At 36.1% G+C, this 22,997-nt stretch overlaps 1 protein-coding gene across 1 annotated transcript; it reads right to left on the bottom strand.

The window, feature by feature from the left end:
• On the bottom strand, window positions 1-22,997 carry NBN (nibrin). Its single transcript, XM_050317462.1, has 16 exons — window positions 22,858-22,997; window positions 21,354-21,487; window positions 19,708-19,853; window positions 18,204-18,363; window positions 17,676-17,779; window positions 13,149-13,266; window positions 12,582-12,772; window positions 11,421-11,524; window positions 9,709-9,844; window positions 9,012-9,275; window positions 8,280-8,754; window positions 6,531-6,602; window positions 5,263-5,418; window positions 4,582-4,695; window positions 3,735-3,784; window positions 1-608 (listed from the first exon to the last, which is right to left on the bottom strand). Exons 1-16 carry the CDS (start codon window positions 22,886-22,888, stop codon window positions 578-580), a joined length of 2,286 nt encoding a protein of 761 aa, XP_050173419.1. The 5' UTR covers window positions 22,889-22,997; the 3' UTR covers window positions 1-577.

The following is a 22,997-nucleotide window of genomic DNA, read 5'->3' as shown; positions in this document are numbered from 1 at the left end:
TTTAAAGTTGCAAATGAAAATATGTTTAAACAAGAGGGAAAAAAAGCTGGTTTTTTCAGTTCCAAGATCTTCTGTAACAGTAACAACAATATTCGTTGTAAATCATGAACCACTGAGAAAGCTATCATGATCAAGCATCAGCTGCATTTCAGTCTTTCTCAATAGACTCCCAATTCTTGAGACAATACCCATGTAAATACCTAATTTACAAAGCCTTTCTCAAAACAATAAAAAAAAAACCCAGCCTGATGGTAACTTCCTTTTTTTCCCAAAACAGTGCTGATTAGTAAATGTTAGAAATAGCCTAAAATGAAATCCTAAGTATCTACAGTATTTTACTGACCATTACTCTGAAGTAAGTAGTGTTAAGGTCTTGATAATGTGCAATCTGTAAGTAGCAAGCAGTGAAGGAAATTTTTCTTTTTCTTTAATAAAAACAAGACTTAAAAAACAAGTCTTACAATAATAGATAGTTCAAATGGTCATATGTAGGAACATCATACACATTATAACCCAAGAAACCTAAGGAACAGAAAGCAGGTTTTCCTAGAGAAACATTATAAATCCAGGTCACAATTTATCTTCTCCTTTTCACAATAGGATCATATCTGAAAAAAAAAAAATGTCCAAATAAGTATAAGTTAATATTTAAAAATTTAGCAACATGATGTAAATAGCTTTGTTATGTATTTACAACACGGGAATGTCCAGTGTTCAATCCTTTCCCTGACTACACTCTCGTAATTAACTACAGTTGCTACTACTTGACTGAAGGATGTGCAAGGTAGAACCTATGCATGAACTAGAGATAACTTTTAATAAAATTTTCAGTGACTTCCCAGCTACTTATAATCTTTAAATCTGATGCCTGAACAAGTTTCTCCAAGCTTTAATGACCCAACATTAAGCTCCTTACCAAAAAAATCTCAAAGAAACAAAAGAGGAGGGAGGGGAAAGGGCACGTCAATGTACAACATTTAGCCACAACTCATTCAGACAAAACCTTTCTGCTGCTTCCTACTTCTACATAAAGCATTTCCTTGCCTTACCTTACCCTGTATACAGCTTCTGATTGATTGTTAGAAATTTAGAGCTCCTTTCTGGATATACTAAATAGTTACCTGATTTACTGCAATTTGCTTTGCTTCTGCTTGACACTGCTATCCCTTGGCCTTCCCTTTCCCTCCGTTTGTGCTTCACTCTTCGAAATTCTGACGTGTTTTGTATTCACGCATAAATAACTTACAGACATAATTGAATGATCAGGCAGTTTTACTTCCACTAAGTCTGCTCTCATTCATCGACACCTTTTGCTTAGACAGGAAAATCTGGCAACTTGTGAGCCAAATTACACCACCACATAGCTAGAAGGGTACTAGAAGTCACTGTTGTTGCTATACAACTCAGACTTCTGACAAAAATTAAATTAATATCCTTTGGAAGAAATGCTCTACATTAACTGCTAATTAACAGAGCAAGTTGTTAAGATTTTCTGAATGTGTTGATATGTAGTATCGTGTTTCTTTGATAGTGATTTGGAAAAAAAAAATCCTTCTTCACCATATACGTTTTTCTACCTAAATGCACGATTTTTAGTGTCAGTCAAATGCATGGCAGTGAAAAGTCAAACAGTGGTCCCTTGTTTCTTCACATAAAAAACATAGAAATTAATGAAGTCTTTGTTAAACAAAATGAGATCCTTATATTAAATCTCAAACCATTTATTTGAGTTTATGTCTATAGCACTGTAACATTAGTTCTAACATTTAAATGTGCCCTGGACACCAAATTCTATGGAAGGGGAGAGGGGGGAGGGGCAGGAAGATAAGCAGATAGGAAAAGGAGATGATACATGATGGAAACCCCTCATCAGAATAACAGGAGCTTCAACCCTGTCTGTGACTGTCTACAGAGATCCTGACACAGTCATGAACATCTTTCCATGTTATATCCTCCACCTCACCTCCAGCCATTTTACATGTTAAATGAAGCTTGGATGGTATTTGTTTTCCAAAGGGAAAGACATCAAAGAACATTATCTGAAATTGTACAGTGCCTGTGGCCTGAAATGGAAAAAGGACTACAGAGAATCCACTACTGAGAGTGAATGCACAAAGAAACGTAAGACCTTGTTAGAACAGGGAGTGGAGTACACAAAGAGCTGTTACTGAACATAATCCATTTAACTGTACTCTTAGTATAATATACTTTCCCTTCCTCCTCTGTCTCAGCATGTACCCAGAACAGCTTTTCTTTCTAGCTTATCTTCTCACTGGACTACTTCATGACTCCTTCTAATGGCATTCTCAATGCAATTTTCGTAGGAAATTGCAGCTGTTAACATTAGCATTATGCCAAATAGTTTTATTCGAGATTAAGGTCAAAATTAGAAGGTTACAAACTGCTGAATGTTAAATTGTGTGGTTTAATATTTTTGACTGCAGAAACTTCATGCTTAGAATTAACTTTCATGCATGCAAATTATCTAAGTTTTCACTGCTGTGTTTCAAAAGGCAAAAATTAAGCAAGATATTTTAAGCCATTTAATATTCCAGCACAGCAGTCTAGCTGCACCATGGTTTTATAAATGATAACTGACATATATTTAAAGGCTGCATTGCAGATGTAAAGACTGGATAAAGTGGCAAACTTGGCTTAGAACTATTTCTAATTAGAAAGGGGTTATAAATCATTAAGTTAGGATAGCAGTTGAAAGTAAATTGGATAGGAAATTAACTGAGCAGGACGATTCTCTCCTTCAAAAGAGCCATTAGGGAAAGTGGTAGACAACTGAAGTGAGGGTTATTGAAAGAAAACTGCTGAAACAGACTGAGTTCTAGAGACAAATGTAATGCGTAATGGCAAAAAGCAAGGGCAAACAGCCAAGGAGAACCTGAGCCTACAAAGAAATCTCTTAACCTCCTGTGACACAAGAACTGATTAAAGCAAAATCAATGACTCTTCCACACTGTCAAAAGCACAGCATGATCAGTTTCAAAATGCCACCTCTGTCTGAAAACTGGAAAGATGGTAACATGTTGAAGGAGTTTCCAACAGTTAAAAAAAGGCAAGAGTTCTTTCATACTGAAAGGGTTTGAAAGCACCTTAAGGGGACACAGAGGGGGCATACCGAAGGATTTACTTAGCTTTTGTTTTGGTTTTTGTTTGTTTATTTTTTTTTAATTTATTTTTTACTTTAAATTCTGGGAATCACTACTTCAAAGACCCAAAAAGGAAAAAGCAGTTCTGCCAATCACTTTTGCACAGAACTAGTACTCTGTTGCTTTAGCTCCCTCAAGTGATTCAGCACAGGGACAGGCAAGTGTCGTGGCCAGAATGAAAAAGTGGCAGAACTCATTGTTTTCTTTTCCACCACTCAGATGACTGACTTAACAGTGAGATCAAAATGCTTTATTAGGCTCTAAAACACCCTGGAACATCCTCTGGCCTTTGTGAACAATCAAGCTTGGGCATATCAACCAGGAAATAGCAACATTTCTGTTTGATAATACTCCTACTAAAAAACTGAAGCAAGTCTGAATGAAATTGAAAGTTTAAGATACAAGACAATTTAAGTTGTTGAATCACTTTGACTATATTCCCTACATGGGAATACATAGAATTTTGAAAAAAACAGTCAAAATATTCTATTACAGAATCAAAATTTGTCAAAAAAAAAAAGAGATGTGATGCAAAAAATACACTTTTTTAAAGTACAAACATAAAACTCTTACCTAAAGAGATCGTCAGCAAGTGATTCTTCTCTTGCATGTCGGATCTGTTCCTAAGAAAGTAAGTTTATTCAATATTTGATTGTTAAGGATGAAGCTAATGAACAATATTGCATTACAATATATTCTTGCTCCAACAGTTTTTCCTCTAAATTTCAAAGTAATTAGCATTATTTACACCCAGGAATTAAAAAAATGAGATAATCAAGAAGTGTTGATGTAACTGGATACCAATCAGACTCTCAAAATAGTATATGACTCATCAGCAATTATTCTGAAGGAAACTACTGGGAAACAGTGCTATAGAATTGCTATGATAAAATAATATTTTTTTATAACTTTTATATATAAAGGTGAATATTTTTACAACAGAATTTTATTCATGTATTTTCTGTTCTGTTCATGAGTAGAGTATCAATTGTACTGCAAAACTATTTGAACACAGCTGACCATACAAATGTTCCTTCTGTCTCCCTGTCACGTTTTACAAGTCACAGGTTTCCACAATGCTTATTTTGCTCACCAAAAACAGGTCATTTAAAAAAAAAAAAAAAAGGTCATTCACTTTTAAGTTACTGAATTTTCTTTACATCAGTATTTCTGATTATATGAATGTTACATGCAAAATGAATTCATATAATCAGCAAAAAGATGAGCCTTACCACTGACCTCTGAGTTTCAGTGACTCTCCTGAAGAACATGTTCCTATGAGCATGTGTGGACAACTAACTGGCTGAGGTTTTATTTAAAAAATAAAATCCTGAAGTACTTCAGTAACAACCACAGGGTGGTACGACCACTTACAGAAGTCAAGTTTTTATTTCATCATCTTTAAGAAATAATTCCTTACCTCCATTTCTTGCCTTAACCACTCCTCTAGCTCTGAACTCCTTTTAGCATGGTGAGCAATCAAATCTGATCCTCCAATAATGTACGGAAGTTGTCCTGCTCCTGGATAAGCTACCTGTTGGACAATAAATTATTACAACTACAAAGCAAGCACAGTACAAGTAAAAGACCTGAGAAATTCAGAAAGTCTATTCAGATATAACAGAAGAAATTCAGCCAGTCTTTTCTTGAATAACATTCAGAGATCGTATTTTAAAACAACTGAAGTGAAAAAAGCGTTTACAGAAAGCTATAACTCCCTCCTTTCACCAGAAGAAACAAACAAACAAAAATCTGAGAAGTTAAATATGCTAAATAAACCTGATAGTACAATAAATGGAGTTTGAAATACTGGTAAAAATCAGTTTATATTTTATAGTCAGACTGCATAAACATGTATTACAAAACAGCAGAAAAGAAAATACTATCGGAAATTTAAAATATTTTCTAAAAATGAGACCATGCTCCCTAAAAGTTAACAATATAATATGGTATTTAAATTGTTTCTTTCTGTAGTTGCTAGCAATTTATAAAAAATAAAATAAAAAATAAAAGTCTGTAACATATTTCTACAATCTCAAGAAATCACTTCTTAGTATTTTTAAACAGTGCCATCTTGTGACCATTTCAAATACACACTAACCTTTTTGAACTTTTTGAAATTTTTCTTTCCCCCATAGCTGGTATTTTCAGTAAGACAACTGTTCTGCCTTGGATGGCTGACAATCAGTGATCTAAACTCAGTCAACAGAAGCCTGCTAGGAAGAGTGCTGGACTCATCTTGCAATTTGCTGTGGTTCTTGAGTGGGAGGAAAAAGGAGGAAGCATTCAAGTATATGAATATGACATACAGCATATCTAAGAGTATAAACTTTGGGGAAATTATCATGAGCAGAGTAACAAAAATGATGATTACAAAAGGGTGACAGGAAGCAGCAGCAGTGCTTGAAGCTAAGAACATGTATGAACTTCTCAGGTCCTATGGAGTTGAGATATACTATGGATAGAGCTGCTCAGCAAATTTTCTCTCATATTTAAATATGTTGAAAAGACGGGATCAGTAACAATGCTGAAGTGCACTTTCATTTCACTAGGATTTTACTTCTGAATAAAACTTAAAGACTTTTTTTCCCCCCACTGTAGCTAATATCTTAAGAGTTCCTTCTCTCCTCTTCACCTTGTCTCTTACCCAGACTAATTCAATCAACCATGTTTACTCCAATGGCAACTCCAGCTAACTCCATGGAAGACAAAAGTTAAACATCTTCAGTTCAATTCTAGCCTACAGATTTTTGGCCAACTCTAGGGCTGTAAGCTGAATCTGATCAATAAAGCAATTTCTTCTCGCACATGACATTGTTCCTCTGCCCCACTGCCATTCTAAGAAATTCTCCTCTCCTTTCTTCCTTCTTCTCACCTTTAACAAGTTAGCATGCTATCTACTGGTAATCAGTCAATATTAAATCTATTTTCTCAGTGGTCCATCTCTTCCATTCTAGCTGTGACCTCCTTAGTAAAGCAGACAAGGAGATTATGTCCTTGTCTGGTCTTTAAGCAGCAACCTAACAAAAACGTGAGTACAAGCATTAACAACACTGAAGGGTTAATACAACTACATTGTTTCTGTAGTTTCAGTCACCTTAAGCACCACCCAAACGTGCTGCAGTTACAGAAGCACAGGGATGAACCACAGTTTCTCACACTCAGTAAGCTAGACTGTACTATTTATATTCATTACTGTTCAGGAACATAATCATATGTATGATTATGTTAAGGAGTACAGCTCTCTGAACCTCCTTTATCCTGAAACAGGATCTACAAATATTATGTTCTTACAGGTAAAATTTTGATGTGTTTTTGTAGTGCTTCTTAAAGTTCACTGTTCAAACTTAAAATTAACTGGTTTCTTACCAAGACTGGTGACTCTTGCTTGATCTTACTTCTCATTTCTGAAGTTACAACTGATCCAAGTTCCTCTTCTTTCTATTTGATTAAAAATTATTTATAATATAAAACTGAAATTAAATGGAAATTTTTTACAATAAAGTTTTCTCCTCTTTACAGTGCAATAAGCATTTTCCAAAAATATAAATATTTAGACAGAAGAGAAATTGTCCCTGTACTTTAAAATTTTTATGATTTTACATGCATTTAACAATCATTAGCCTTTTTCTCTATTAAAAACTCACTAGTATTTTCTCCCTTTTTTTTTCTTTCTTATACTAGTAGCAAGTTTTGTCCATCTGTATTACTTTCAAAATCCTGAAAAGTTCTGGAAAACTGTAAAGGCTTTTGAATTTAGTAGCATTTTCAATTTGACATTTTTAGTGTACACATGTGCAGAAAGGACATATTATTACAAGGATAACAAAGTGTTCTGCAGGTTGATTACCTCCTGTAGCTTAAAACCAGATTTGCCTCACATAAATTATATTTTACATTAATAAAGTAGGTCATTATTAATTAAACTACTTTAGAAATTTAGATTTTACTTGCCAGCAAAAATCCTTAAGTACACATCAGGTAAAGTAACAGTTTAGTTGGACACAAGAATTTTTTATCTTCACAATCCTGACAAGAAGTTGGACAAAAAATCTTTCCAGACCACAATAAAATTAAATAGACTATTGCAAGCAGCAATTTTAGTCTTTCAGTATGGTCAGGGGCAATAGAAAGCACCTATTCTTTGACAGTATAAAGAGCAAGAAACAAAATTCTCTAAAATTATGTGATTTGTCTCTTAAAATTTACCTGATAGTAACACAAATAAAAAACAGCATTAGATTTAAGTTCAAAATTCACACTTTGCCATGAGCAAGCTCCTAAGTATTAACAAAGTGTTAAGCTGGTCTGAGCTAAGGATGCTCAGACAATTACTAATTCTCACATGATCCAAAGTATCTTGCAAATTCCAGTTACTCAATCAATACATTCAAACTTTTAAACACTTAAACACTGCCTACACCATATAAGAACTGGACACTTTAGTGTGCCTATTGTTTTCTTTGTATCTCTTAGAAAATAACCTTAGTCTCAAAAACAAAAGTATAGCAATATTCAAGAAAAGACAAGTTGTGTTTTGGTTTTGCTGCTGTTTTTGTTGGGTTTGGTTTTTGTTTTGTTTTAAAATTTCTCATACAGGAACTTTAATAATCTTTCACACGGTATCTAAAGCTTCTGACTTGAAATATGCTGAACATTACTATGGTATTCAACAGAAGAGGTCAACTGAAAGTTTCTTCAGAAAATTAATTACATAAAAGTAATTGAGTACTATTTTAATATAAATGTCAACATTACGATTAACACAGTAACAAAGAATATGAGATGTTTTTCTTGGACCAAGGATATATTCTGCTGTCCTACCTACAGTACTTCTGGTAAAAAGAGAGGACAGATTTCAGAATAAAAGCAGCTTTCAATTCACAAAGTAAAAATGCCCTGAAGAATGAAAAAACATTTAGGTAGGTGGAAAACTCCAATGTTCACATGTAATAGATGAATCACTCTGAACTAAAAATTGATGTATGAAATTTAAGCAAACTTTTAAAAAGCCACTTTCTGTATGCAGGTAGCCTCATCCTTAAAGGACCTAACTGCATTCTTCTAACAGAGTTGCAAATTTCAAGATTAGGCAAAGGAGAAGGATATAAAACTTACCGATATTTTATTCTCCTGTCCCTGATTTACATTTACTTCTTGAATTTTGCTTCCTTTGGCTTCCAAACATCTTTTTTTTCGTGTATTTCCTTGAACTTCCTGGTCGTGATCTGCCATTTGATCTTCCCAGTCTAGGTCTCCGCTTCCAAACACAATTTCCAGTGCTTCTGTATCTTCAGATAAATCATCTAACTCTTTCCTCTTCTGTGGTGCATGATTTTCACTAGAAGTGGTTTTAGTGTCTGTTTTATCACTTGTTACTTTGACAGTTTCCCTCAAAAGCTCTATACCCATGTCTTCTAATGCAAAATTTGAGTTTGGGTCCAGGATGTTATTTTTCTTTTGATGTTGTTTTGCTTCACTGTTCCAGACAGATGAAGTTGTGGGTTCAGTGCACTTGGAAAGAGGCGATGACCTTTCCTCCAGTTTTGCTAGTTTGGGTACAGATGTCTCCTCTTCTTCTTCAGCTCTTTCCCTTAGCCAGAAAGAAAGGGCAAAAGCATTTTTGAGTATGACCAGCTGTATCCACAACATAACAACTTCTCGGCTTTTATGGACTGCATTGTGAAATTAAAAGTACTCTTGAGGAAAAGCTTGCCATTCTAGGAATCTGATCTAAAAATTACCTTTTAAGTATGTTTCAAATTGAAAGCACGCTGAGGTAAAATTATTTTCCAGAAACAGCACCAACATATCAATAAGGGAAGCAATGCCAGAAACATTTCAACGTACCTTTTTCTAGCCACTGGGAAGTAATTTGTAATTGAGTTGGACTGGTGACGTGAAGCACACTCACTGGGTTTACCAGCTTCTGAAATTTTAGATGGTGAGACAGGTTGACTTTTTTGACTCAAGCCACTTGTTCTGTTCCCTCTAAATATGGCCGTTCCTGCATTTACACTGCCACTTGTCCTAATGTTTTTCTTTACAGTGGTTGTATCCTGGAAAGCCATTTTCCCTTGTTTATCCATCTGGGGAGTATTCTCTACCTCCATACTAGATGAGAGAGAAAAAAAAATACTAAATGACATACAGGAAGTTACCAGAGACACACTGAGACAATCACTTTTTACAAAAGCTGTACCTCTACTTTATACTTATAAACAATGTGCTACAAACAAACTGTAAAATCTGCTATGATCAATATATTTTTATAATTGTGAAATGGCTTGAAAATTTGTATGAGTTAAGACAGTCAGATCAGATACACAGTACCTAATATTTGCATCTGTAAGAGTGATGCAAGTCCTATCTGATGGATTTATGTAGCACTCAAAACCAGAAATTATCTCACTGCAGACAAGTGACAGCAATTTAGTAAACACCATTTCTAACACTGTATCTTTGCCCTTGGCAATGATACAGTTCCTCTGCCACAAAAGACTGCTTTATTTGCAAGTATTAGAAACTATTTCCATGAATACTTTACCATGTCTGCTCTTCTGTATCAGCTATGCACAGTCTGCTGCTATCTGCAGCAGTTGGCATTATGGTTTCATCCACAGCCAAACTCTGAGAAATGGCTCGGCCTTCAACAGCTGATGCAGGAGTACTTTCAGTTACAGCTGCAAGATCAGCATGAGAGAAGAATTAGAAGGTTAATATCAAATCTGTGTTTCTTTGCACCTCTTATCACACCTTAGTAACTGATCAGGTGAGATTTTTGCAAAATTATCTTATAGCAATTTTAATATAAAAATTAAGCAGATTTATTAATTTAAAAAACATGGAAAAAAAACAGTTCCAAAGGACCGGGTTCTTGGATTCAGCCTTAGTTAAATATTCCACTAAATTAAGTAATGGAATTTTGCTTAAATAAAAATGAAGCATAATGGGAAATCATACATTAACACATATATACATACATAATAAATCACATGATATGTATTTTATACAAAACTGTCAAAGCACAAAATTCTTTACATTTACTCCTTCATGGTGTTCTCTAACATGACTATTGTATCTGGGATACAATTTTTTCAATGGTGAACACAGTTCCCTTTAAAAGCCTGATACACAGTCCACTTACACAATTTAATCAGACGACAACTTTTATCCAACTGAATCATTCAGACTGGAAACAAGAATCAGTATTTCTGATTCATTCACTGTCTGCAGGGTAAGAATCTTAAAAAATTAATCTGAGAATTAACTGTGTATTATTTTCTAAACTAACTGTACATCATTTACAAGTTATTCATACAAGAATATCATTTGACCAAAATATTTTTCACGGCTCTGCCATGAACTGCATCTATGTTTTTCTCTCTTCAAAACACATTTTCAAGTAAGTAATGTTCCCACATATAAAGAAAATTTTAAGGGTTTTTTATTTTTTAAAAAATAATTGTAGGATTTGCTACCTGATACACTACTTTGTAGAACAAAATAGAACCTGTAAAATATAACCTGTAAAATTTTACAGAAACTAAATACAGAGTAACATGAAAAGAGACTTAGACAAACAAGACCTCTTTTCTGTCTCTCAGACTTTTATTACTATCGCATTAGCAAATACAAGCTTCAAGTCAAGGTTTGGAATGTCTACCCCCAAACTATTACTTTAGCAATCATGTCTAATTGTTTTTACTTCTTATGGCAAGATTATTTTTAGTTTTGAACTTGGTGGGAGGTGACTGAATTTTCCTAAAGCCAATTCCTTTTGGTGAAAAGACCAAAAAAAACCCAAGCCTTGACAAATTAATTCAATTCTTATTCTCTCAATTTCTAACACTGATCTTTGACCCCCCTATTACCCCAGTCTTGTATGAAAAGATAGAACAGCATGGAATTCAAACTACCACATACATATGAATTCAATGGCCACTAAAAATATGGACTTAAAAAAATTCTTTTGAACTACCTCTCTTTTCAAGATCACTGTGTCTGCTTTTTATGCTATTTTTAGATCTACTTTTTATTTACATCTAGGTCATACAATTTTCATTGCAATTTATTGTAAGACCTCTAAAAAACAAATAGCTCTTCAGCATTGTATACATTTTTCACACAGTATCATTCTACTTTAGTGGTCTTGTAAAACAAAAGAACTTGAACATTAGCCATTCATGATGCCCCTACACAAAACGAAATTCTGCCTCTTTAAGGCTATTAACTTATTACTACCCTTCTTCCAATTACCTTTGTTGGTAGCAGCCTGCTTTTGAGGGTTGCAGTATTTTTCTGTAGACATGAAGATAACTGCCAATCCAATTTCTGCCTCTGGAATAGCCCTGAGATTCTTGCTGTTAATATACAAATAATAATAAAAAAAAAGACAAAAAAAGAGTTTCTCAATAGAGATTCAAAGATGAATAGGTAAATGGGCACAGCTATGGCAAAGTACAAAATGTTCCATTCTCCTTTCAATCTACACTACAGTTTTTCACAATACAGTAAATCAGTATAATTATCCTTTATTAGGAGCCATTCCTATTTGTATGAACTCCCATGTTTCCTGCTCCTGTAGCCACTGTCTGGTCACAGTAATCTGGCCAATACACCTCTCCCTTCCACATTTTTGGGCCTATAACTAACTGTGCTCTCCCTCTGATTCAAAACTGTGAATGGAAAAAGTGACTTGAAAGATCTGAGCACTTCTTACAAGTCAGGTGCACACACCCCCAGCCCTTCTTCTGTACTATGACGTAAGAACAGTTTGAGTAGTTTTCTATATCTACCAGGACAATTTAGGGAATCTAGGTTTATGTATAAAGGATTGAGATTTTCTTTCATTGTTTTAATTTAATGGCATAATGAAGATCCTAACATATATAAAATATGCAGTCTGCCCTCTCAAAGAAAACCTACCACCAAAACAAAAACTCATTTTCGTTAAACAGAAGCTGCTCTTCAGAAAAACTGTATGTAAATAATTACACAACGAGCCACATGACCTCAAGGTGCCATCTCACTTCTTTTTGATGAAGTACATACACTTACTGAAATATCATAATTATCTATTTTCCATTCTTAGAATATATGGATTTTAACTTCTTTTAAGTAGTAGAAAAAACCCTTTTTCCTGTCTGGAATTTCAAAGAAGCTTCATGACAATGAATTTTTGTAGGAACTGAATCCCCCAAAAATAAAAAAGAACAGGAAACAAGACCCCCATCAAAACCTCACAGAATGCCAAGTCTCTTCTTTCCTGCTTCAAGAAATTTTAGTTGTGCTAAGTACTGACAGCAATGAAAAAACGTCCCCTTTAAAAGCAGCCTCCTGCTTAAATATGCATGCGAACACCATGACTAAGTCTCTGCAAAAATTCTGAAATTACCCTACAAGAGAACAATGCTGCACCTTTGCAAGACAGTCAGAATGGAATCAGTCCAGTTTCTCACAGAGTCAGATCCTGCAATCTGAGAGTTTGTCAAACCCACATCAACAACACAAACTTCAGGAGAAATCAGTAAAGCCGTTTCTTTTCTTCCTTCTGTCATCAACTTTATTTCCCCTCCTCCAAGAATAATTGCTGGACCCAGTTTCTTATGCTAAAAAGAGAATGCAAATAAAAAAAAAAATCTTAAAATACAGTCAGCTTATAAGCATCAGAATACTGAACTATGATCATAGTGCTTCTCAGTACAGATATAGTGTGTTCTGTTTCTCCCCTATACTTCATCTTACTTGGGCCACTGTATTGTAGGATAAATACACAGAAACCCTTTCCTGACAAACTCAGAACGAGTGTGAATTCAGAATATGCTGAGTTGGAATGAAACCACAAGGATCATCGAGTCCAGTTCTCATCCCTGCACAGGACCATCCACAAGAGTCACACCATGTGCCTGAGACTGCACAATTCAGTGAGAACAAATCTGTGCTTAGTTACCCCTGCAATATTTTTGCAATGTAAAGCCTGATTACCTGCTTAGCAGATAGAAATACAAAAGTTTTTCCACTGAATATTGTTTTTCTTTCGTGATGCTCGGATAAATCCAGGTTTTCGGTGTCAATGGAAGGCTCATCAACTGGAGGATAAAAGCTGCAAGAACAGAAAATTAAAGTTACAAAATTCAGATCTGCTTATCAGTACTGACTCACAGAGTCCTTTCTGTTTTAGAGTAAAGTTCTGAAATTAAAATACTGCATTTAGATAAATATTTTTTCAAGGGATTGTTAGGAAGACACAGAGCCCCTAACCTCTCAACATCTAAGATTAGACTAAGGCTTTCTACTTCAGTAACTAAGACAACAACGCTTTTAGGAATGTATTCAACCCATCTGCTGTACACATATTCACATTCTCACCAACAATACTGACATATGAGACTGCAACCTCATCCTAAACTTACTCTAAATAATAAAACTCCACACAAAACTAGTCATCTTGCTTTCTCTACCGTTCAGTTGGGAACAGCCACCCCTCATTCTTTTCTGCTGCGTCAAGAAATTCTGTATCGCTACACTCGATAACAGCCTACTTATGTGACAGAAGGTAAGAACGCTCTTCTTGCTGGTGGGATAGAGATCACCCTGCAGATTCTCAACTGTTTTGTCCAATAGAAGCAAAGCCAGCAGGAGTTCAGCTGGGGAACAGATTAGGCAAAATTAAAATTCTATCCTGAAGGTCTCATTTTTGTCACAGCTTGTGATCTCAGCTGCAGGTAATAACGGCATGCCTACATCTAAGACAAGCATCTAAATGATAATTTTAGGATAGTATTTATGGGATCTTTGAGTCATACACTCACTACTCCAGCAGTCCTGACAGAGCAAGGTGAAGGCATATGCTAGAAAGAAGGGAAACCATAGGTCAATTTTAACATACTACACTACATCTGTACCTGAACAGCAGTTTATGTACATAGTCTGGTTGATGACAGAACTACTTATCTTTATTCTGACTATTGATTACACATCCTTCTCACACTACTACACAGAAAAAAAAAAAGATGCTGAAACACACTAACAATATCTGCTTTAACAGCAAAGATTAGCAGATTCTAAGTAAGAAACATATTCCAAGAAATGCTGAGATACTGAAGTTCTTGGAAAAAACAGAGCACCTGTAAACATAAAACCATTCCTCAGACACTGAATATTCATATACTTTTATATGAAGAACATGCATGTAAATTTTCTACTGCATCCAAATACATAATTCAATTACGATGGGCTAGAATGCACTATATAATTACAGTTCCTTTTAAATAATCTGTTCTTTTGTTTTCTTCACTATCAATTCTTGAAGTTTTATATAATCCATGAACATTAATCAGCCTGAACCCACCAGGTTTCAAAACATGAGTGTTTGATAAGGTTCAGCAACCTGTTCAAGTCTGTTTACAAAAGTACTGTTGCACTGAAATTGAAACAGATATGAAAAACCCTAATAATTTAAGGGAAGAAATAGGGCAACTCAGACTTCAGTTATAAGGTCAGAAGACTTCTGATACTGAGCCCCATAGAGACAGTTATTAACTTAAGATAAAAGGGATAAAAGTCATCTTTAAAGACAAAAGGATGAGTACAAAAGGAGAAACAGCAGCTTCCATGACATTGAAACAGGACTATAGTTTCTCTATAGATACATTTCAAATCTAAGTTTCTTTAATTTCAGCAGACAACTTTAACTGATCATCTCCTCCTCAATAAAACCTTTGATTTTCCTTAGAAACTCTTATCCAAAGCTGATCTACACTCAAAAGACAACAGTCTTTCTCTGTCTTAGGATTACAAAGTGCTCCTTGTACTCAGGCCCCATAAGCTTTTAATACCAATACCAATATCTAGAAAAGACCCTCTACAATCCCAGATCTCTGAATAAACAGATTTTTCATTCTTGGTGAGTTTCTGTTAAAGACTCAGTTACTTTCCTACCTTTCCAAAGCCCTGCACTATTTACACTGGACTGCAGTCATAAAACATTTCATACAGGGTTGCACTTATGCAGCCATTAGTGAAATCTTCAGTTGTTATTCTACCTTGCATAGGTTGCCAGAGAGTACCAGAGGACTGGGGCAATGCACTTCACCATAAAAAAACCCTCAAGTAAAGAGTGTCACATTCATACGGGAACTGCAGGTTTGCAATTCCATGAAGTATAAAAAAAAAAAAAGAAGCTTTTTTTGGTTTTGTTTTGGTTTTGAACTTTAGCATAGTATTTCCCTCGATTTCTGGAGGGGGACAAGATCTACATTAATAGTAAAGATTTAGTTAACAGTGTCACCCTGTATCACCTCAATATATTTATTTCATACCCAAACTAGTATTGCCCCACGTGGATTAATGTCCTGCAGATGTACCAGCTCAGGTCAGCTCTACCTACAATGCACAACATAGAGATTCCCCATCAAAGGTAGAAGTATTTTTGGAAATTAAATTAAAATAACTGCTATGTAAATTTTCAGTATCTTCCCACAAACTACATGTCAAAAATATTAGCTATTTAAAATACAGCAATTATTTTAAACATAGATCTGTGTATGACACCAGCTGTCTCATTTAGTTTGATGCAGATCTGTCTTTGAAAACTACACAATGGATATACTGCTAGTGTCACTCAACTCCTCTCACGGTCTTAAGAGTTAGCAGAAATATTTAAGAAATTGAAACATATCCATCTGCTTCTATTTTAGCTGCACTAAAGAGCTCAAATATACTGTCACTTCTGTATTAAAGGAATGGACAACACACATCCCAGTTTCAAGAGCCTGTTTGCTGATTACTGTAACAGACAGGAACAGCAGTTTTACAGCCAGGGAACATTAGCCCGAGTAACCAATTAATAGCTTTTGATGGCTTGCATAACCTGTACTAAAAAGAAACCCCAAAACCCCACAAAAGATCTGTCAGAAAAAATATTTTAGAGAGGACTAAGTAGTTTGTTTAGTTTTCTCACATTCTTATAAAACAATGCAGACTTTAAGTAAAAGGGAAAGTTATAAATCATTAAGATTCTGCCTTTCTTCTGAAACTGAAGAGCAAATGAGCTTTAAACCACTCACAGATGACTGATTTGACATATTACATAAACTCCTGCAAATGTAAAGCAGCATCTAGAAACTAAAGAATCCTTCCTACCAATTGCTCCAGATTGGCACCTGTGTTGTTCAAACCAGGTACTGCCACGTTCTGTGAAATACATTTTACCATATACCAAGTGCAGCTTATTGTGAAACCTCTTCAGCTTTGTGTCTATTACCATTTGTGCACCAGGTTTGTTCAGCTGCCCTTCCCCCCAGCCTCTTTCTTCAAACTGTTCAACTATTGTACCAGCAGACCCACAAAAGAAAAGAAATTAAATTGCTGTGTCCAAACACATATGCATATGGATACATATATGAACGTATATTCATAAAGATGCAAAATCAATTGACTCCCATTATTCTTCACCACTTATTTCCCTCAATTTGAACAAGTAGTGTCCAGAATTCACCTGGTTGTAACAATACATCCAGAAAAATCATTATGTCATTTACAGTAATTTTACAAGTTTTTACTGTGACTGAACAGGGAGAAAAGTTTGTTATTTTTCAAATGCCAAGTACCTTACAATTTCTATTCATACCTATTTAATTTCACGGTATTGTCCGAAGCACATAAAGAAGAGAAGCAATAAAAAAAGTACCCATGCAGTTTACCTTTAAAAAATACATAATGGAAATCTCTCACCTACATAAATCATGTGTTCTTACAAAAAAAAACCCAGCCACCACAAGCTCCAAACAAAACATAATCCTTTTCAAGGTAAAAATAGTAGCAACACAGGCTCAGATGAATTGTCAAGTACAATAATGGGACTATTTTACACTTTCCTACATAGAGAAAATAACCAGAAGGTTATTTCATTGTATTCCATGGCATTTACTTATTACAAAGTAAGAACTACCTTTTCAAATTAATATAACCATGAACACAATGAGTGGTTCTTGTCTAGTGAAGACCAATGCACATTAGTATCACTTCATTTCATAATAGAGAATTAAAAACCTTTGCTGTTTCAGGGAATTCAAGGGTCAGGCTAACTCTGTTTCGACCAAAGTTTACCGTAAACTCAGTAACCACACACTGGGAAAATATGTTTACATAATGAAATAAGCTTGACACAATTTCTTTTTATAAAAATGTAATTTATTTTTATGTATCAACTCCCAAAAGTGTTTGAAGCTATATTTAAATTTGCTAACAAAACAAGTTCCTACTTAGAGATGGTACCATCTCGAAGTGTACAGTCAATTCCAAGAGCTCATTTTATAAATCTAGGCATGAGATCAAGAAAATGGCCTATGAAAATGTGTGTCATGTTAAGCATTCTTCCACAAATAAAGTTACTCACATATTCTGTCAAAAATTATCAGATAAACTGTAGCTGTTTGATAATCTGTTTGATAATGAATTCCCATTAATTTAATTCTGTGACATAGTAAAAATGATGATTTGGCAACTTACCTTTCATGATTTGGCAGCTGTTGCCTGGACTGAATAGCTCTGACTGATTCAACAAAAAACTCTGGTTTTATAATTGGTCGAGCACAAATCAAAGCACATATAGTCTGAAAGGCCAGAAAATATATATTTACTGCATGGAAAAAATTCAGATAGAATATGGTTCAACCAAGCATAAGATCTTTTCTAAGATCTTAGATGTGGAAAATGTTACACAACAAGTAAAACAATACTGATTTTTGCTACTGAAACCAGGATAGTTTTGCTTCTAACAGCCTAGTTCTTTTAGTTGGTGCCTTGACTAAAATTATGAAAATGTAGAAGGCAACTGATGAAAATTAGTAAGTCTTCAAACTTGGCTTTTTTCAGTTTCTTTCCCTCCTATCTCCCAACTGACATATATGTCTTCTAAACTTGGAAGGGCTGAGTGCATAGTTTTGTAGAGAAAAACCTTGAGCAGGTCTAAAATTTAAATCACGTTTGTGGGAAAACTGCGAAGCAACACTATCGATATGCAAAAGTTCAACGTACCTTAACAGTAACTTTTACTGATACCATGACAAGGTGGGTACATTCTTTTGTCCATTCATTCACTACAAGGCCTCCAAGCTGCTGAATGGCTTGATTTAAAGCAGTTTTCTGAGCTACATCTAAACATGAGGAGCAGACTACCAAAGGTTCATATTCCACTCTGCAAAGAATAAGTAAAAGTGAATTGTTTTAGTTATTCCAGCCAATCATTACGATGGACAGAGCTGACTTAACTGTCATGTTTGTGTCTCAGGGAAATCTGAAGAATAAAAAAAAAGTCCCATACTCTCACCTAGATAAAAGACTGTGCTATAAAATTTCCTGAAGAGAAATTAAATACCAATTTTTATTCAGAAAATTTAATGACATTTTGTCCTTACGTCTCCAATATTTCCAAAGACTTTTGGAGCTTTCACAGACATCATGTAGAATTAGTGCATCAAGAATAGTACAAAGCCTGGAAATATCAAAAGAAATTAGAGTGTGTGCTTCCAAAATCAAAAGCGTGCTCAACACAACAGTTCACCAACAGATTAGTACTTAAAAAATACAAGTGTCATAGAATGCAAGTTCAAGTAATTTTTTCCTAACATTGCCATTACCCTTGACCATAAGGTTATTTATATTTGTAGACCTTCCATATGGAACTCAGCATATCAAATTCCATTATTTCATTTGTTTTAGTCTACAAAGTAGAAAGGAATTTAAATAATCCTTTTACTACAACAGCCACGATGTATCTGGTCTGATGGCATGAATCTTGTACCACATTTCACGTAAGTTTCTCTAAAATACAAACAATACTTTATTATAGTAATTTCAGGAGAATGCTGGGTTTTTTTCTAACAAATAATATCCAGCAGCAGTGATAAAACTGAATCAAATTTTAAGGCCCAAAGCCACCTGCTTGTTGCTTTAGCATTGACTTCAATGGTCATTTGACCTTTTCTGTTTACCTGCCACTTCAAGGAATGCTTCCTATATATAAACGGATAGCACTGGCTCCATGTAAATTTGAAAACAATAACAAGTTGGGTTCGCTGATGAGAGCAGGCATACATCACAGGAACAATCATTCAATGGCTAGTGCTGTACAAAGCATCCTCCAGCAATGTCTGTTCTTCCCTCATTACATTATCAACAGCTAACAAGGGCTCAGACAAGCTCCCTCCCTTCCCTAAACCTTCCTTAGAATCATGTATGTTTTAAGAATTTTTTCTTTGCCTACGATAGCCTGAAAACAGTCACTGTACATGATAAATCCTTCTAAAATGCCAATGCTTTACTATGAACAATCTCTTAATGTCAAAATAAATTATATTCTCAAAATATAATGGAAGGCTATTTCAGAAACAGGTGTGGAACACAGGCAAAGTACTACTCATCTCCTTCGCTTTCTAAAAATTTATCACTGCTGCATTGCTTGCCGAGTCATATGATGGGCTAAAATACTCTTCAAAAACTGAACTTTTTTTACTTGATATTTTTTAATCAAAGCACTTACCTAAACTTGCTCTCAAAGACTCCAAAGTTGATTCTGTCACCAGATTGCAAAGACACTGAAGTGCCATTGAGTTTTGATCCATTAACAAAGGTACCGTACTTAGATGTATCTTTTACTGTTAAGACAGGGACTGAGAGAGATTGACTCTGAAAATAAACATAAACAAATCATTATAGTTTATCGGAATGTGTTAGTTTTATCAGAAACAGGTTACTATAATTATGGATCAAAGCAGTGGATAAATAAGAAGTAGCCTACAAAATGCCATCTTAAATAAAGACTTTGGACAATGAGGCTGGCTAAATTATTCATCTTCTGGTTTTCACTGCAGAGGAATGAGAGAAAACACACAAGTGTTTAGCTTCAGGCTGTCTGTGCTTCTGACATTCAGTCTTTCTGGAGACTGTGCAAGGCAACCATTCACTGGCCCAAAGCCTCCGATAGTGCAATTTAGCAAGGCTCCCACATTTATTATTGACGTTTTTATCTATCATTCAGCCCTTTCCCTGAACTTCCTTCCACAAGGACTGCTAATCTTCCCCAAGCTGCAGGGCACAGAGACATCAGCATCTTTTGAGAAGAGGTTAGACACTGCCAGATTTCCAAAATGGTTCACAAGCCAATGAGAACACTGTTAGCTTGTTTCATAACATTCTGCCACACAGTTACATGCTATTTCACAGAATCACAGAACAGGTAAGGTTGGAAGGGACCACTGGAGATCATGGAGTCCAACCTCCCTAGGCAGTGTTGGAGCATCTCAGGAGATGGTGACCTGTTCCAGTGCTTGGTCACCCACACAATAAAAAAGTTCTTTCCTTATGTTCAGGTGGAACTTCCTGTGTTCCAGTTTCTGTCATTGCTTCTTGTCCTATTGCTTGGCACCACTGGGAAGAACCTGGCTCCATCCTGTAGACATCCTCCCTTCAGATACATATAGACATTAATAAGGTCCCCTCTCAGTCTTCTCTTCTCCAAACCCAACAGGCCCAGATCACTCAGCCTTTCCTCACAGGTGAGGAGCTCCAGTCCCCTCACCATCTTTGTAGCCCTCTGTTGGACTCACTTAGTATGTGCAGTATTAGAAGGACAAATACGTGCTGTGTATTTTATTTTAAACCCTATATAAGGTTAATAAATGAAATTCCTGCTGACTGGCTTCAAAACATCCACAAACGCTACAATACCTAAGTAACAGTATATTGCTGTTTGTTAATCCTCCTTGGTACATTTTTATTTTCCATGCCCATAGCAAATACAGAATTAATGATGTGAAATGAAACAGAAACTAAGCCTGCAGTAAGACAACTGAAGCACTTTCCAGAACCAAGACCTAAAACTTGTCTGTGTAATGAAATTTAACTGCATAAATTTCCTATGATTATTTTAATAAAAACTGCTATTAAATCTTCACTCTGGGATAAAAGGGAGCTTGGACCACTAGAATTATGTCACTATATTTCTCAACAAAGGCAAGTAGACATAAGGAAAAACCAATGAATTTCAAGATTAAAAAAAGGCAGGTGATCAGCGGTTCTACTCAGAGCATAAAATGCTGGCGAGAGGAAAATGAGAGTATGCATGGTCATGGCAGGCTGAATTACCACACAGAGCACTGATAATGCAGTAAAAGGCTGGCTACTTACAGGGGTTGTTTCAGGACGACTTACTGTCAGAACTGCATGACTTCGACTGATGGACTGATCATCCTGAATTAAAATTGAACAGTTTTTGCGTCCAACAACATATTCTGTATCACTTAAAAGCCGATATGGCTCTCCTGGAAATACAAAAGAAACAAAAAATACCAGTTTACAAAAAATGCCAAGATACACAAAACACATAGGAGACATTCAGAAGTTTGTAGTATACCTGAGACTCAACTTTGTAATTAATCATTTATTAGGTTGATTGGAATTATACATTTAGCTTATAGATGAAATATCTTTCTTCCTCCCTTGCTTGATTTGTCCATTATAAAAGGACATATTTTATGATAAACAAAGCTGTTACAAAAGGGGCAACAACCTTTTTTTCAAGAACAGTACATTTTTACTAATACTTTGCCTTTTAAGTTCTCTGTTGTATTACTTTTTGAAAATTAATTGCTGCATATGGAAGAAAAAAGATTACAATCTAAGATACCTTTTCCAAAGAACAACTTTTTTGAGGGTATATAATTTATTTACATGACTGATTAAGAGATCCAGAGAAAAATGTCCTTCTAATGAATCTAAGGATATCTGCAGTGTAAATCAAACTGATCCTCAGTAAGTTCAGCCTCTGACTGATGCTTTAGCATATCCTTGGTACTTGTCACCTGGACCACATGGTGGCTTCCCAGTGGATGGACTGACTCCATCCCAAAGGTGTGCTACTATTGGTAAATGGAGCTAGTAATGCTTCTTGATGGAAATGAGTAACCACAGATTAAATTCTAGTTTTCAACCTTGGGCAAATAACTTTCCAAATATGAACTGTGCAGAAACGATCATTCTGAACATAATGAAAATAGTAGTGTTTTGGCTCTTGATCAAGATTTTCCAGGTAGTAAGAGATACTATATGATACCTACTATCAAAGCTGCTATGGACAAGGAAACATGAAGAACAGTACAGGGGCAATTTAGTTTCAAAACTGCACATCCAAGAAACTCCCTTAAGTTGAACACTTGGTCTTTGAAACATCAATACAATAGTTAAACATCGTTTCTGAGGGACACCTGAGATTGCTGCCTCAGAGCTCAACCCTTCAGGCATTTCAAAGCAGCACCTGAAGACACCTCACATGGGTTCGAAAAGAAGCCCTGTAAGATTGAACAGGAGCTGTGGTCTGCAGTGCTCCAGGGAAAAGCAGAGGCTGAGCCGTGGACGAGCGCCCAGGGCAATGAGGACCTGGTCATCAGCGGCCCGAGGCGGCCCTGCCCGAGGAGCAGGGACACGCGAGCCCGGCCGGGGCCAGCCCCGAGACAGCGGCCCCGAGACAGCGGCCCCGAGACAGCGGCACTCCCGCCACCGAGGGCGGCGCCCGGGCCGCGGCTCCGGCCTCAGCCGCCCGGGGACGCGCGCAGGCGCCGGCAGGCCGGGGAGGGGGCCCGCCATGCTCGGGCCCAGCCCGCCGGAGCGGCGGCGACACTTGGTGCTCCCTCACCTTTTCCTGAGGCGGGCACCAGCTTCCACATCCTGGAGCTCGCCGGCGAGCCGGGACGCGGCCGGGACGGGGAAGGAGAATCCCGGGTGCCGCCGCGACTCCGCGCGCGGGGCCGGGCCGAGGACGGGGCGTGCGGAGGG

This window comes from Myiozetetes cayanensis, unplaced genomic scaffold (assembly GCF_022539395.1).
Source record: "Myiozetetes cayanensis isolate MyiCay16 unplaced genomic scaffold, myiCay2020 scf1, whole genome shotgun sequence".
NCBI classification, from domain to species: Eukaryota; Metazoa; Chordata; class Aves; order Passeriformes; family Tyrannidae; genus Myiozetetes; species Myiozetetes cayanensis.
The sequence above is the reverse complement of the archived record's forward strand: the minus strand, read 5'-3'. Positions and strand labels throughout refer to the sequence as shown.